Source organism: Squalius cephalus (genome assembly GCF_949319135.1).
Source record: "Squalius cephalus genome assembly, chromosome: 18".
Taxonomy (NCBI): Eukaryota; Metazoa; Chordata; class Actinopteri; order Cypriniformes; family Leuciscidae; genus Squalius; species Squalius cephalus.
In genome coordinates, this window is record NC_137139.1 from 31499582 (window position 1) to 31515608 (window position 16027).

The following is a 16027-nucleotide window of genomic DNA, read 5'->3' on the forward strand; positions in this document are numbered from 1 at the left end:
CTGAAGCTGAGTACATGGCGTTGGCAAGCGCAGCTCAAGAAGCGGTTTGGATGCGCCAATTGATGACAGGTCTAAAGGTGAATCAAACAGGACCGATGTCGATGGTTGAAGATAATCAGTCCACTATCTGCATGGCAAAGAACCCTCAATTTCATGGACGTGCCAAACACATTGACATCAAGTGCCATTTCATTCGAGAGCAAATTGCAAGTGGAGTCATAGACTTGAAATACTGCAACACTGAAGATATGGTTAAAGGTCGTAGGGCGCCTGATGATTAAAATGTCAATGATTGTTATGAACACTTGTTTGATTAACTGCTACGTTGAAAAGTGAGTTAGCTCGCCAGTGACCGGAAGTGCCTGACCGGAAGTCTCGCTCAAAATACCGTCAACTGGCTGCGTCCGTATTTCCGTTAAAAATAAGGTGAATATGCAGCATAATGAATATTTTCTTTCAAAATCCATATGAATTTATTTTGATTTGAAGCGCTATAATATTTATTTATTTTTATTTTTTTATTTATTATATAAGGTTTTAAAATTAAGAAATGATAAAAAAAATAAAAAAATAAAAAACAGTCAGAGCTAAGAAGAACTAGGCTATTATATGCTTCTAAAGTTAATATAATAAAGGCCTAAGCCTAGTTTTCTCTATTAATTTAAACATAAATCTTTTCCTAAACAGTCTGTCTTTTACCTCAGACATAATTGTTAAAAGGCAAATTACCACATTACCATTAATTGCTGCTAAAAAAAATAAAAAAGCTAACCATGTAGGCCTACATCTGTCTGTCTATTATGTGAGTTTCCTAAACCGCCTTGTTTATAAATTTTACTCTCAGGTGAAAACTATAAAGGTGGGAGTTTTTGAGAGTCAGTTTTCAGCCCTGCCGCACTGCCATCTTTCGGTGGGACCAATATAAGTGATTTGATTGCAGATGTCCATCCTGCTCAGTTGAGCTGCAGGCACAGTATCGAGAGCACAAGAACAACACATCACAAACATTCATCAGTATGTGGGCTTTCATCTTATGTTTCATCTGTGCGGAGGGTAAGATACACACATTTTTAATTGTCTCCTAATGTTAAGTAGGCTGAATTGTCTTTAATTGTCCTCATTTTAAAAGTTCTAAAATTTTGTCAGGAAATTCAGTTGTACTACTATAAGAAAAATCATGAAGAAGCAAACATCCAGTTTGACTTTCATAACCATGAACTTCTGTGTTAAAATACAGATGAACATGTCAATAAGCAGCATAAATGAATGCTTCATCATCAGTAAATTAACACAATTTATAATAAATATAATCAATATGCACAGTAAATAATTGTTCTGACAGTTTTAGTCAATGTTTTATAGTCAAATTTGTCATTGTAATCATTCTCCTGATGTTCATAGATCAGGAAAGAAAAAGAAAAATTAAACATTTACTTAACATTACACACATTATGTCACTTTAACAGAGAGAGTGATATAACCATTTTCTGCAGCTTCCGGGCCTATATGTCTTTGATGTTCACACAAAACTGAAAACTTTTTTTTTTTTTAAATAAGATTTTTGTAGTTCCTTGCAAAACTGTAGCATTGTTTAAACTAAAATGTGCCACATTTTTATTTCTATTTGTTGGGTTCACTTTTCACAGAACAGAAACAACTTCTGGTCAAGTCATTTATATGCAACACTGTCTTAAACCACAAGAAGAACGACTTCCTTTATCCCTCCTTAGATCATGTCAAACCACAGACCCGCTAGTGTTGCAATGCTACAAACATGCATGAAAAACTCATCAAAGATCTTATCATTTATTAAAAAACATAGCATAGTTCATCAGTTGTTTGTTGTTCAAGTACCCCTTCTGTTTTAGCTAATCTGCGACACTTTAACCCAACTTGTGCACAAGAGCTTAAAGATATTCAGCTTGAATCTGTGCATCTTTGGTTGCACATAAACCACAACACTTCACAAGATTACAGTGACAATCAACATATAAAAAATAAAAGTATGTAAATGTAAACAAATAAAACAAGATCCTCGCATCACCACATCACAGTAATCTAATAGTGATGACAAAATCAACAACAGTATAAACAAAGTCAGTTGCAAACAATAATCCTATAATAGCAATGACATAATTTATGCATGCTGTATTTATTTTTGGAGATTGCAACAAATCCATAATATTTCTCAATATTAAATTGTTCTGACAACCGTGCATTGTTGGTCTTAATAATGCTTTATGCAGATTCAAAAGGTCCTAAGATTGGTTATTTGTTATTGCTTTATTTACAGTGTATGCAAAAATAGAAATGACCCAGACTACATTAAATCAGGTTTGTTTGGTTTGTGTCGACCACAGTGTGTTTAATGTGGTGAACTATTGGCTGTAACCATTGAAAATCAACAGGAACCAAAATTGCCAATATCATATTAATAATTTGTTTACCTGTATATTTAACCTGTTTTCATATTGTTTCAGTGGGTGGAGAGGTTGATGCCATTGAAACAGTTAAAGTGAAGGAGGGAGGTTTCCTCAATCTGCATCCGGGACTTCATGATCTAAACGGAGATGTTCAGATACTGTGGACGTTTGAAAGCGGCAGACAAAGTACTCGTGTTGCACAGATGCATCAAGGGAAAATATACACACATTATGACAAGAGACTCACTAGCAGAGTACAGCTAGACCGAGAAACAGGCATTTTAACCATCTCAGACATCAGGACTAATGAATCTGGACTGTATAAAGCATTAATCATTATCAATACACACATCTCAGGATGGAGATACAAAGTTGATGTTTATGGTGAGTTGCAGCTGCAGCCACTGTTGAATAACTTTAATAATATAGGATCTATCTTTGTCGCCATCTCTGTTTGAAACCTGAAATTGTAGTTATTTGTGGAGTTATCTTTAATGTTTTGAGGTGTTTGTGTGAGTTGTCTGTCAACACACCAGTGTGGATCTTCACTGTACATCAGAATTACAGCTACTAGGCTATGTATTGGAAGTATATCCAAAATAAGAGGTTTCACTGAAATAAGTTCACTGTACCGATATACTTTTCTTGGAGTCGAGGTGAATTGCTCTCTCTCTCTCATAGCTAGCACAAAATATCTGAAATCTACCCCCATGACCATAGCAAAGCGAGAGAAAAAGCTCAATAACGGAATTTCCATGTATTGATTAAGCAAAGTGTGCTACTGTTAGGCTTCCTAATAATCACCCAATGAACCACTGAAATGTCTTACCTTTCCAGCAGAAAAAAAGCCGTCTCTGCGTCCGTTTTCAACCCTTTTAAATCACAGAGTTCATGCCACCTTTCAAAAGCCCTGCCAGATTTATTCCTGTTTTTCGCACAGGCCCGGTCGCTTTCCCCTTTTAGCTGTAGGCTCTCCGCAGTCCAAAGTCTTTTACTTTTGACTAGGCTACTAGTGATTCCCCAGTTGTCAGCGATGATGCCGCCATCAAAATGGCAAAATGATGGAGCTTCCCGCACTATAAAAGCGGGATGAACATCCGGATCGTCCTCTTACCTTTCTCGCCTCAGAGACCAGGTACAGGTAGGAAAGCTGAATTAAACCGATAATCCACCATTCAGTTCATCACCTAAGTGTTACAGGTGCATACTAGCGAGGGTCATTTTTTCTAGTTTGCATTTAATTACCCTCGTCCTTCGGATGAGACGTTAAACCGAGGTCCTGACTCTCTGTGGTCATTAAAAATCCCAGGATGTCCTTCGGAAAAAGAGTAGGGGTTTAAACCCGGTATCCTGGCCAAATTTGTCCATTAGCCTCTGTCCATCATCATGGCCTAATCATCCCCATATTGACTGATTGGCTTCATTACTCTCTCCTCTCCACCAGTCAGCTGATGATTTCATAAAATTGATGTCACCTGTGCAACACCTGTGAGAACGTCTCGGTTACGTATGTTTCCCTGAGTAGGGAACGGAGACGTTACGTCGGATGACGACGAATGGGGTTTCGCTTAGAAAGCCTATCATCTTCGAGTATATAAAACGAGCCAATGGCAATGAAATGCCATGGGTCTGCGGAATTTGCATAGCGTAACTCCGCCCTACCCTGGGGGTATATAAGGAAGTGCGCTGGCAACATGCAGATATGTCTTCGCTGAGGAGCCGAGACTGAACACAGGCATTCCAGCGGTACAGCGGAAGTGGCAGGGAGATGTAACGTCTCCGTTCCCTACTCAGGGAACGAGGGTTACATACGTAACCGAGACGTTCCCTTTCGTAGTCACTCCGAGTTACGTCGGATGACGACGAATGGGGTTCCCAGTGTAATCACGCCACCTCTCGACTGTCTTCCAGTGCCCTGCGTAAGTCTGAGCTCCCTGTCGTGAGACTAGCACGGACGAAGGAGTCCTACTTAACACAGGAATACCAAGGTACACTGGGAAGCATATCTCAGTGGAAATATGCAATTATGCCCAGCCCGAAGGGGGGGGGACTTGAAATACACATATGACCCCGGGGGGCTACATATGGAGTATCACTGGGGTGTCCAGCCGCAGGTGGAATATTTCAACCCCAGGGGTGGCAAAGTGGCTTGCCAAGGGAAAGACACATGCTCAGAGAGGTTTACAGTGGAATACACATGTGGGGGTCACCCAGAGGGGGAACCATGCACATGGAGGCACCTAGCCAAGCGCGAAAGCTGCCAGTGGCATAACTCTGGCGTTGACGTCAACCGTGCTGGAGGAGACTCAGGGCTTATGAGGCTCACCTGAGGAATATATCGCACGTATCCCGTCCGTAGAGAGGAATGGCGAGCAAACGAAGACACCTGAGCAGAATCTAGCACCGGCTAGTTGAAGCGAGTACATGAGAAGAAACTGGCTCCACTCGGAGATTGTAGAATCTCGCGAATGTGTTAGGTGTCGCCCAGCCTGCAGCTCTGCAGATGTCTGTTAGCGAGGCGCCATGCGCTAGAGCCCAAGAGGATGCCACACTCCGAGTGGAGTGGGCCGTCACACCAAGGGGGCATGGTCGACCTTGCTGCTGGTAAGCCAAAGCAATGGCGTCCACTATCCAGTGAGACAACCTTTGCTTGGAGAGAGCCTTTCCCTTCAGCTTCCCACCATGACAGACAAAGAGCTGGTCTGAGGTCCTGAAACACTGCGTTCTGTCTACGTAAGCACGGAGGGCGCGTACTGGACAGAGCAGTGCCAAGGCTGGGTCTGCCTCCTCCAAGGGCAGCGCTTGCAGGTTCACCACCTGGTCTCGAAAGGGTGTGGTGGGAACCTTGGGCACATATCCAGGCCGGGGTCTCAGGATCACGTGAGAGTTGGCCGGTCCAAATTCCAGGCACGCTTCGTCAACCAAAAATGCCTGCAGGTCCCCTACCCTCTTGATGGAGGCCAATGCAACCAGGAGCGCTGTCTTCATTGACAGGAACTGCACTGATTGCAGAGGCTCAAAGGGACCACTCTGCAGGGCAGTTAAAACCACTGAGAGGTCCCAAGAGGGTACGAGGGGAGGATGAGGAGGATTCAGTCTCCTCGCTCCCCTCAGGAACCTGACGATCAGGTCGTGCTTTCCCAAGGACTTATCATCAACTGCGTCGTGATGTGCGGCAATGGCGGCAACATACACTTTCAGGGTGGAGGGAGACAGCCTTCGCTCCAACCCTTCTTGCAGGAAGGAAAGCACGACACTGATGGGTTGACGAAGAGGTTCCACTTCAACGCATAGGCATGTCTCGAGAGAAAGAGGGATCAGTTCTTCAAAAGATATTCTCCCCCGGTCCTCCAGCGGGGGAAGGAGGGGTCCTGCTACCAGCTCCTGAGAAGAACTGAGCCCTACCTCCAAGCTGCCCGTCGGAGGAGTGCTGCTTAGCCTGGCTTTTTAGCCGGCTAAGGGGCGGAGACAGGCGGTGCCACCCTCCTGCGACCTCCTCATGCTCGGGGCCGGTGAAGCCTCGAGGGGAGGAGCCGCAGAAAGGCGGCGTCGGCGGGAAGCAGGCTAAGGAGACCGCACGGACGGATGACCGTCGGTGCAGAAGGTTTATGGAGTGATCGAAGACTGTTGGGCGCAGTCCTCAACCACACCGCCGACCGGGCTGCCCGTCTCAAAAGTGCTGCTTAGGCTGGTGTGGCAGTCTAAGGGGCGGAGACAGGCAGCGCCACCCTCCTGCGACTTCCTCTTGCCCAGGGCTAGTGAAGGCCCGAGGGGAGGGGCCGCATGAGGGGGCCTTGGCGGGAAGCAGACTAAGGAGACCGCACAGATGGATGACCATCGGTGCAGACGGACCCGAGTCTACTTCTGGTGGTCGAAGCCACACCGCCAAGGAGCCTAGCCTGGGACATGGTGGAGCTGAGAATATGAATTCCCAGACCCACTCATCTCAACCTGGCTAAGCCCATGTCTGGACCACACTAGTGGACATCACCTGACCCAGGATCACGCAGGTACCGATGTCGCCCGAGAGCGAGGTCAGTAGTGCACGTGGCGGAACAACCAGGCCGGCATGGGAGGCAATAGCGTCCCAGCATGGGGGGCGTAATTGAGTTTGGCGGACAGTGGCAGAAAGCAGGTGTCACCGGGGAAACATCCACAAATCCAGAGGAAGAAACGAATGAGACTAAATAGCGGAAAAATCAAACGGAAAACTAAACAGTGCGAGCGATGCTACATTAATCACATTAGAAATTAAAGTTGTAGGTTGTGTTTGATAGCTGAGGTAGGCTAAACACAATACTCACCTTGCTCGATGATGAATGAGAACACAATGAGCCCAACAACAGGTGGTTGGAATTTAAAAGGCTGATTTTCCCGCTTCAGGGCAGTGACGACGAGTACATTATGTAGTCCAGTGGTTGTCCAGACACCAGGCACAACCTTAAGCAATGGCCCTGAACGATGGTTTAATGTCAACATTGTGACAACGCTGTAACAACCTTCACTACACAACGTAGTTATAGCAACCTTTTGGCCATGTTGTTAAAACGTTGTTTTTGTGGCTACGTTGCGCCAACGTTCTGTGTTTGCTAGAACACTAAGGGGTCGATCCGGAAATTTATACCATAGTGACGGTCATCCTTCGGTCTCACAGATCCATAGTTATATTCATAACTACCTTTGTGAATTGGGCTAAGATAAGGAGATAGTTTTGAACACTGATTGGTTATGTACTTCCTCAGTAATTGATTTGAGATCATTTTTAACAACTAAATAAATTTTGGATTGCAGCTTTAAGATAATAATTGATTAGATATGGTTCAATGGTGATTATGTCACAGAAATATTGTCCTTTTAAAGGTGATGTTTCTTCTCGTCCTAAAGCACCTGTCTCTGTACCTGCCATCAGGAGCAGCTCAGCAGTTACTGTACACACATCTACAGGTGAGTCTTTATGATTAATTATACAATTTACTGCCATGAAAAAAATATAGCCTATATAAAAAATTAATTGTGACTTTTTATCTCACAATTCTGACATTTTTCTCACAATCACAATCTCATTGCATGTTAATATCTAATTGCAAGTTAGGCCATAAAAATTCTGACTTTTTTTCTTTCATCTCTCAATTCTTACTTTTTCTTTCATCTCGCAAATCTGATTTTATTTCATCTCGCAATTCTGACTTTTTTCTTTCATCTGATCTCGCAATTCTTTTTGTTTTCAGAATTCAGAGTTTATATCTCACAATTCTGACTTTTTTCTCAGAATTCTGCATGTGCAGAGTGCAAGGTGTCTAAAAATTCTGAAAAAAAGAACAGAATTTTGAGATATAAACTGAAAAATTCACAGGTCACAATTACCTTTTAAAATTTTTTATTCCATGGCAGAAAATTTTTTCCACAGTTTGCTTCCAGAACTTTTGCAAAAATACATAAACAAGTAATAAAAACTCAGTGAGTGTTTTAGCGCAATTTTTGTCATGGGATCACAACACTAAGAGATAGTAAATCTTTTTATGTTTTTTTTTTTTTTTTTTTTTTTTTTTTGTGTGCGTTCCCGAGATTAGACCTTCCTTAACATAATGTCGAAAACCCGAAGTCTCTAGGTGGTCTGGTTGAGGAGGAGATAGAAGTGCAAGATTGGTGCGCACAGACAGAACAGAAATCATGAGTTAACAATCGCAATTTTGTCCGTAGGAAAATTGCGCTAAAAATGACACCCCTTTGAGTACTTTTGATATTATATAGTTTGTTGGACTGTATTTGTAAATTATGACAGTTCTAGGAATGTAAGCGCTCTGGAGAATCAGTCTTTCATGTCTTTCAGGAGCATCAGAGGAAATATGCTCTGTGCTCTGCTCTGTGAGAAATGATCAAGACGTGTCCATCTCATGGTATAAAGGGAGTGAAATGATGAACCAGACCAGCAATCCTGATCTCAGCATCATCCTCAGTTTACCATTAGAGCTTCATTATAATGATTCAGAGATCTACAGCTGCATGACTGCAAATCCAGTGAGCAACAAGAGCGTCCTGCTTCACATGAGAGAGATCTGCCAACGACATGAAGGTGTGGAAACTCATTTACCACAAAACTCTCTTCCTGCCACAGTGACCTCTGAGCAGCTTCTGTGTCTCCACCGACACAGACGTTTAATGAGACAGAAGATGTTTATGAATAAGTCTCTTCTGTTTCAGATTGTCTGGATCATTGTTGCGGCACAGAGGCTCTGATTCGACTGGTTCTGTCTGGTTTGGTGGGAATCGCCACTGTTGTATTTCTGGTTGATCATGTGAGGATCTGCTCAGTTCAGAGAAGAGCTGCTGCTTCTGTGTGATGATGATACTTTTGAGAGATTTAGTGTAATTGCCTTTTCTTTTTTCACTCTTAAAAAGATGCTTTGGTTATGTTGTATTTTATGAACCAGTTTTTATCTAAAAACAAACAAATAAGCTCTGTAATATATAAATAATAATAACATAATTTCTGTTATAACAAAGAGGCTCTCTTTCTATGGTCTGTTATACACAATACACTTTAAAATGTTTTGTCCAAAATGTACATTGAATTCACTTGTAAAATAAATATTTGTAATTTGACTGTAAAATGAATTAACTTGATACATTAGGTTCATATCAGGTAGAAAGAGCTCATTAACTCATTGGTTAACTAGTGTTTATGTGTTAACTTGTGCCCATATTCACTTTCTATAGTGTGTATATTGCTGCACTTTTTTATTTTATTATAACAATTAGGGACACTAATATGAATCTGATCATTTCTGAATGAATTCAAATGTTTTGTTTTCTCAGTATATGTCTACTTTCTGTTACATCACTTGGCCAACTTTGCACTTAAGTAACAGAAAGGACAGAATGTAAGGTTAAAATTAAAGGTGATAAATAATCTTGAAGTGTTTTATTTAATCTGAACTTTTTTGCTCCTGTTTCCATATTTCAAACAAGTGACACCAGTTTTAATCGGTCATGTAATGTTGTGAAGATATTTCGTTGTATGATTATTATGCAGATTATGAGACATTCTCCAAGTATGTGTGTAGGCAATTGAGATTTTAAGGAATGCACTGTTGTAAATGTCTTTGTTCAGAGCAGTGTTAGATCGGAAGGAATCCGCACGTCAGAAATGTCAAATCCGACCCTGGACACTGGATCTTGTCAAAAGATATCCGTTTTGTCTGGTGTCCAAAACCAGTAAACAAAAGTCTTGTCTTTTACCTCAAGACTCTATTAACAGTCTTCTGTCAGTCTGAGAGTTTGACTGAGAAAGCCAGAGAAGAGCAGAAGCAGGAGACGAAGAGATGATAATAAAAGAGTTTATTGAATAATCTTATTTGCTTATGATTCAATGCTCAGACTTCGTTTGACCACAAATCCAACAAGTGTTATTAAAACAAGAGAAATGAACGAATGAATGAATGAGGCACTTATATTTAAGTAATAAAAATATAGAAAATATATAGAAAAGCAATGGAAAATGACTGCGTCACAACATCGTCCAGTGACTCTAAAAACCTTGAAATGAAGACATTATCTTACAGTATCTCCTACATGTGAAGACAAACATCCCTTAAAGCCACACAATTACAAGATTTAACAACAATAAAAATAGTAGATGATAGTAATATTAAAATGATAAATTATTCAATAACAATTAAATCATATAAACACAGAAATGTAACATAGAAATGTAATATAGTCAGTAACACTTGACTATATATTTTAAATAATAATCAATAAAATAAATACAAACAATGCATCAATAAACCCTGAATTCACCCTATAGTTGCAAGCTGCCATTATCGTGGTCTAATCCAAAACCAATAGCTTGTATAAATGATGTGAATTGCCACTGATAAACATCTTAAGATAATACATGTTGGACCAAAAAAACTTTCTAAATAAATATTTAAATATAATTAAAAAAAGATATATACTGTATATATGTAAAAAAGAAAAAAGAAAATACCGGAAAAAACGACTTTGCTTACTTCTCAGAGATCACAAAAGCTACGATAAAGTGATCGACTCCTGCACAGTCGTTGCTTATGAGCTGTTGACATAGAAAATGTGCTAAAGTGTCTGTATAAATACATTCTTAGGCATATAAATGGTTAATTTCATTTATATCACAAAATTGTGCTTTTGTAAAAAAATATTACTCTATATTATACTAAATAATTTTTTTCTTTGCATATTAATCATGCACAACACAGGAGATTTTCAGTGCACAATGGTCCTACTGTATAAATAAGAGGAACTTTTTTTAGCCCATTCACATTAATGCAATATTAATTATGACTTAACGGGTTGTTTAATGCTTTAGCTACCTCTAGTGGACAATCTTAAGTGTTTGGACCCTTAATAATAATGCTAAAAGAATTATAAAATGTCAAATGGGACACTCTATGGTCTTGTGGAGTTGCTCAAAGGAAGCAGAATCCCTCGGGATTTTCCACATATCCCACTGGTTGATCCACACACTCAATCACAGCACCGGAGTCCCAGTGGTTACACTCTTCAGGCAGTCAAAGCACCGTTTGATAACTTAAAGCTGAATCGTTCTAATTTATCATGGAAAAAATGCCCGGTTCTGTTTTTCCAGCTTAGTCCTGAGCTAGATGAGGATACCAGTGTCAAATAACTCCCCGACATTCATTAAATATCAATAACAGTCAGAGATCCACGAAGACTGCTGGCTGCGGTGTCGTCATTCTGTGACACTTTGTAAGAAGTTACCTGTAAGTCAATAGAAAAACACAGTTACAGGATGCCACGTAAACCAAGTGAAAATAATGGTGTAGATGCAAAAGCATAATCTATAACTGTTTTAGGGTTATAATATCCAAACCATGCTTTTGCACAGTAAAAAATCTTAAAGGAATAGTTCACCCCAAAATAAAAATGGTCTGAAAGTGTCCTCATCCACCGATGTAGAGGAGTGTGTGTCTTCACGAAAACAGATTTGGAGATATTTAGCATGACGTTAATATAGTTCTCGATAATAGTTTTCTTTATAGTTCTCGTTCTTGGTGTGAACGGGCCTTAATATGACAAGTTTTAAAGAGATATGCCATCCATGATGGAAATTAGTTTGTTTCTTATCTGAACAGTTTAGCATTACATCACTTGCTCACCAATGAATCCTCTTTAGTGAACGAGTGCCGTCAGAACGAAACCAAACCGTTGATAAAATCATCACAATAATACACACGACTCCAGTCCATCCATTAACATCTTGTGAAGTGAAAAGCTGCATGTTTGTAAGAAATAAATCCATCATTTGCTAAAATACGAGTCCTCGATCTATAATATTCAGCTTGTCTGAATCAGGAGGGAAATATTTACAGATCAAACACCATTTACAAGCAAAAATAGTTCTAAACAAATATGTCGGTGGATTTTGATCGTGGACTGGTGTTTTGGCCAGAAGCAAAGCTTTAAATTTAAAATGTCTTATGCCCGGTTTCACAGACCAGGCTTAAGCTAGTAAATCTCAGACTAAAATGCATGTTTGAGCTGTTTTAACTGAAAGTAACTTGTATTGCTCGTTTTAAGGCCCGTTCACATCAAGAACGAGAACTATAAAGATAACTATAACGAGAACTATATTAGCGTCCACACCAATGAACGATAACGCGAACGCTGCGGTTTCAAAGTAGTGAAAATGGATGACCTGCTGCTGCTGTACGTTGTGTTAAACATGTCATGCTGTTCTTGTTGCATTTCCACGTCTTTTACCAGCAGATGTCCTCAGCATGCTACGTTTCAAGCGCATCTAAACAGTGAATCTGGCTAGTCTATTGTAATCGATCTAATCTAACAGTGAATTTAGCTGACAAAGTCAATCGTGGAATAAAAACAACACCAAAACACTTTTACACTGCGCGAGCCCTTTAAATCGAGTGGATTCTGATTGGCTGTCAGTGTTTTAGTGTTTGACAGCTGGAAAAAAAATCGTTCTGAAAGTGATCCCAACGATATCGTTCCTCATATCTTTATCGTTATAGTTATGGTGCTATTCTTTAATATGGAGAATGATTTTTAGAATTATATCTTTATAGTTATCATCCTTGGTGTGAACGGGCCTTTAGACTTCTAATGCGTGACACCCTTCCACCAGAGCTCAACTCTCTTGTGAACACGCGTACGGCCGTTGTTGGAAGCCAGTGATTACAGTTTAAAAAGATTTATATATGGATATTTTTCACTTCAGAAGGCCTTTATTAACCCCTGGAGTTGTATGGATTACTTTTATGATGGATAGATGCACTTTTTGGAGCTTCAAAAACTCCAGACTTACTCTTCACTTCCATTATAAAGCTTGGAAGAGCCCGGATATTTTTTTTAACATAACTCTTTATTATATTCATCTGAAAGAAGAAAGTTATATACACCTAGGATGGCTTGAGGTTGAGTAAATCATGGGCTAATTTTCATTTTTGGGTGAACTATCCCTTTAAGGAGAGAAAATAAGTTGTTTGTCATCTTTAATGTCATCATGATTTGACAGATTAAGTTAAATTGCTCTGCGATGATACTTGCCTTGCTGCGTTTCCAATAAAAGACACCAATGGCACCAGTGATGAGCACCAGTATGATGAGCACCAGTATAGCTGAGGTTATGCCAGCAGGGAAGGACTCACTGTACATGACAGAAGAGCTGATGGTACTGAGAGGAGCCTCTGTATGGGACAACAAGATCAAAACCTGTTAGTGGATTCTTAAATAACAGTATTAAATGTCCATGGATTTTCACGATTTTGATTGACATGTATATATGCACACGGGAACGTATAATTTATGTCCAGTGGTCATCTCTGATCAACACCAGTGATAAGATATACAGTAAAGATCTGAACAGGTTTTTCTTGCATGTCACATGACCAAACATCATCGCATTTCTTATATAAAGCTCTTGAACGGCTTATGCCATATGCACTACTTTATACTTGTATGGTGTTTTGCAAGTACTTTTATAACCTTAATTCTCATTCATTTTCATGAAATGTCTAGGATATTCTTACAGAAAATATAATTTTGTGTTCCATGGAAGAAACCAATTAACGTTTTACAACAGCAACACCAATTTTCATTTTCAGGGAATCCAGGTATAAGATAAAAGTAAAAATATTTCCTAAATCAGGGATTCGTGGAAAAAAAAGTTTTTAAAAAAAGTTGAGGAAAAAAATTAGGAAATGAAAAAATTTAACTGAAATAAATAATAATAAATGATATAAACAATAAATATTTTTTTAAAAAACGTAAAAATTATTACATTTTTTTAATTGATAATAAATAAATTATAAAAATATATAAATACATTTTACATGATTCAACAGAATAGTAGGCTACTATAGTGAGTATGAAAAACAATGTAATAGAAATAAAATATTAAATAAATAAATAAATAAATAAATAAATAATATACACATTTTGTGATAAAAGTATTTATATTTTAGTATGATTTGTGTTTTTATATACACAAATATATAGTTGCCTTTAAAAGTGGTCCTTCACATGAGGATAGTCATATTTGGTCCAGTGCCAATTTGAGTTTGTTTATTTTGAGACTTGAAAAGTTAAAGATGTTTGATCACTCACTTGGTTTGTCCTGCCTACATTAAAGTTTGTTTTGACGATCTTTCCTTTTCTAGTAGCTACACAATTACGATTAGATATATTTTTAATGTTGCTGCATAAGTTTGGCACAGTGTACAGCATTCCTGAACAACATTGGCTTCGGTTCAGTCAGTGCTCTCTGTCACATCCGCTACATCACGAGACATGACGCAATGTTACACTTCGATCATCCCACTCATAAGTTACTTGAGTTCATTCATTCAAAGTGTGGAAGCCCAAAATTCTACTTCTACGGCTAAATGTGTACAAATACCTACATTCATTTTAATAGCATACAGTGGAAAATGTAGTTTCAGCTTACATGAGACAAAACAGGAACTGTTCTTAATATGTATAAAATATGTGTATAATTAAATGGCATTTTCATGCTTTATTAAAGTTTTTAGACGCCCGCATAATAATCAAAATAATCAATTCTTTCTCACAATAAGCTAAATCTATGTTGCTGTTCTCTTGCGGTCCTGCGACATTATGATGATGCAACTACTGTAACGCATTTCACGAGACTCTGGATTATACTTCAGAAACACAAAGACAATACGACATGCTAGTTTAATACTTACGATACACTGTAACGTTGTAAATCTTGTTTTCCAGCGGTGAATCGCTCAGTTTGCAGACTTTGTAAAGCCCCGTTTGATTGTAACTGACGTTCATCAGGATCAGCGTGACATTCTCTCCATCATATATCAGAGAAACTCCGGATTCCCAGTACTTGAGTGAACGGTCTTCATTATGGCAGATTAACTGTGCTATCGGTTCCGGCGAGGAGCCGAGACGGGTTACCAAAACCTGAGGGTCTTTATCCGATTTCTTGATGTGAATTGCGATGGTGAGGTTTTCTCCTTCAAAAACCCCGAGCGACTCGATCTCATCTTTATCGTCATCAACAGCAGCAACAATACCTGAAAAGTATTTGCACCGTCAATATACACAACAGCACCCGGTGTAAATTAACCTGTGAGAGTAACTGTCAAACCAGAACATGACTTACCAATCCAACACGTTACTACAACAAACAGTATCATCTTGGAAAACATGATAATGTCCTGTCTTGATCTTGATAGACCCTTATCTATCACCCATGCACGCGACTTGCTCAAATCAGAGTTGTCACTGAATAGTCTCAATGCACTGAAACTTTAAACCATAGAGATTGATAGGTAGTAGTAGATTCCTCCTCATTCGACTGCTCTAGTCGCGTGAACACGTCCGCCATCTTTGAACGGTCAACATTACAGATGCAGTCTTCACTCACAGTAAAAAAACTGAGTTTTATAACATGCCACAACACAGCCAATTAGATTTGAATTGCCAATGTCATTGGATAACCTTAAACATTCTTACAATGTGAATAGTCAGTTCACAGCTTTCATTCTATGAGCATTTGGTCGCAAGTTTCTCTGATTATCATAAGAGCTTCTTTAACCAATATTTTTTAGCACATGCAGAATTTTCTAACATTAATGATAAACAAAATATGACGAAATTCATCTTCAGGGCCCAGTTTTTCAAAAAATGTAATCTGGATCAAATTGATCCGGATTTGGAAACCCCATGTTTTGCTATCCAGGATCACCTGATCCATTTTACTTTTATGCCAGTTTTTTAAAGGAACCTTGGATTGGATCACTGTGATCCAAATACCAAATTTCAGGATTACCAAATCCTGTTAGAGCCTTAAATGGAACCAGCAGTGTAGCCTACTGGCTTAGCAAAGAACAACATTTGGCAAAATACCGGTGGCCACAAATAACCATTGTTTATTTTAATTTTAAGACACAGAAACACTATAATAAACAGAAACATTTTACTTTCCTTATTTTGTTATATTGTTAAATTGTAGATTTTTTTTGTTTTGTTTTACCATATCTCATTAGATGTGACATGCTTCATATATGCTTCAAATATGAAGACATGTATATATCATCAGTACACAT

The 16027-nt window shown here is 39.1% G+C and overlaps 2 protein-coding genes across 2 annotated transcripts; one reads left to right on the forward strand and one right to left on the reverse strand.

Annotated features, from left to right (window-relative positions):
- The first annotated feature begins 970 nt into the window (after nt 1-970).
- On the forward strand, nt 971-9327 carry LOC307145733 (CD48 antigen-like). The gene is made up of 5 exons (XM_079849201.1): nt 971-1053; nt 2481-2807; nt 7308-7367; nt 8254-8496; nt 8625-9327. Exons 1-5 carry the CDS (start codon nt 1017-1019, stop codon nt 8762-8764), a joined length of 807 nt encoding a protein of 268 aa, XP_079705327.1. The 5' UTR covers nt 971-1016; the 3' UTR covers nt 8765-9327.
- Nucleotides 9328-10533: 1206 nt separating this feature from the next.
- LOC307145736 (uncharacterized protein) lies at nt 10534-15176 on the reverse strand. The gene is made up of 4 exons (XM_079849207.1): nt 15082-15176; nt 14651-14992; nt 12990-13129; nt 10534-11183 (listed from the first exon to the last, which is right to left on the reverse strand). The coding sequence occupies exons 1-4, from the start codon at nt 15125-15127 to the stop codon at nt 11103-11105; spliced, it is 609 nt and encodes a 202-aa protein (XP_079705333.1). The 5' UTR covers nt 15128-15176; the 3' UTR covers nt 10534-11102.
- Between the last annotated feature and the right edge of the window lie 851 nt (nt 15177-16027).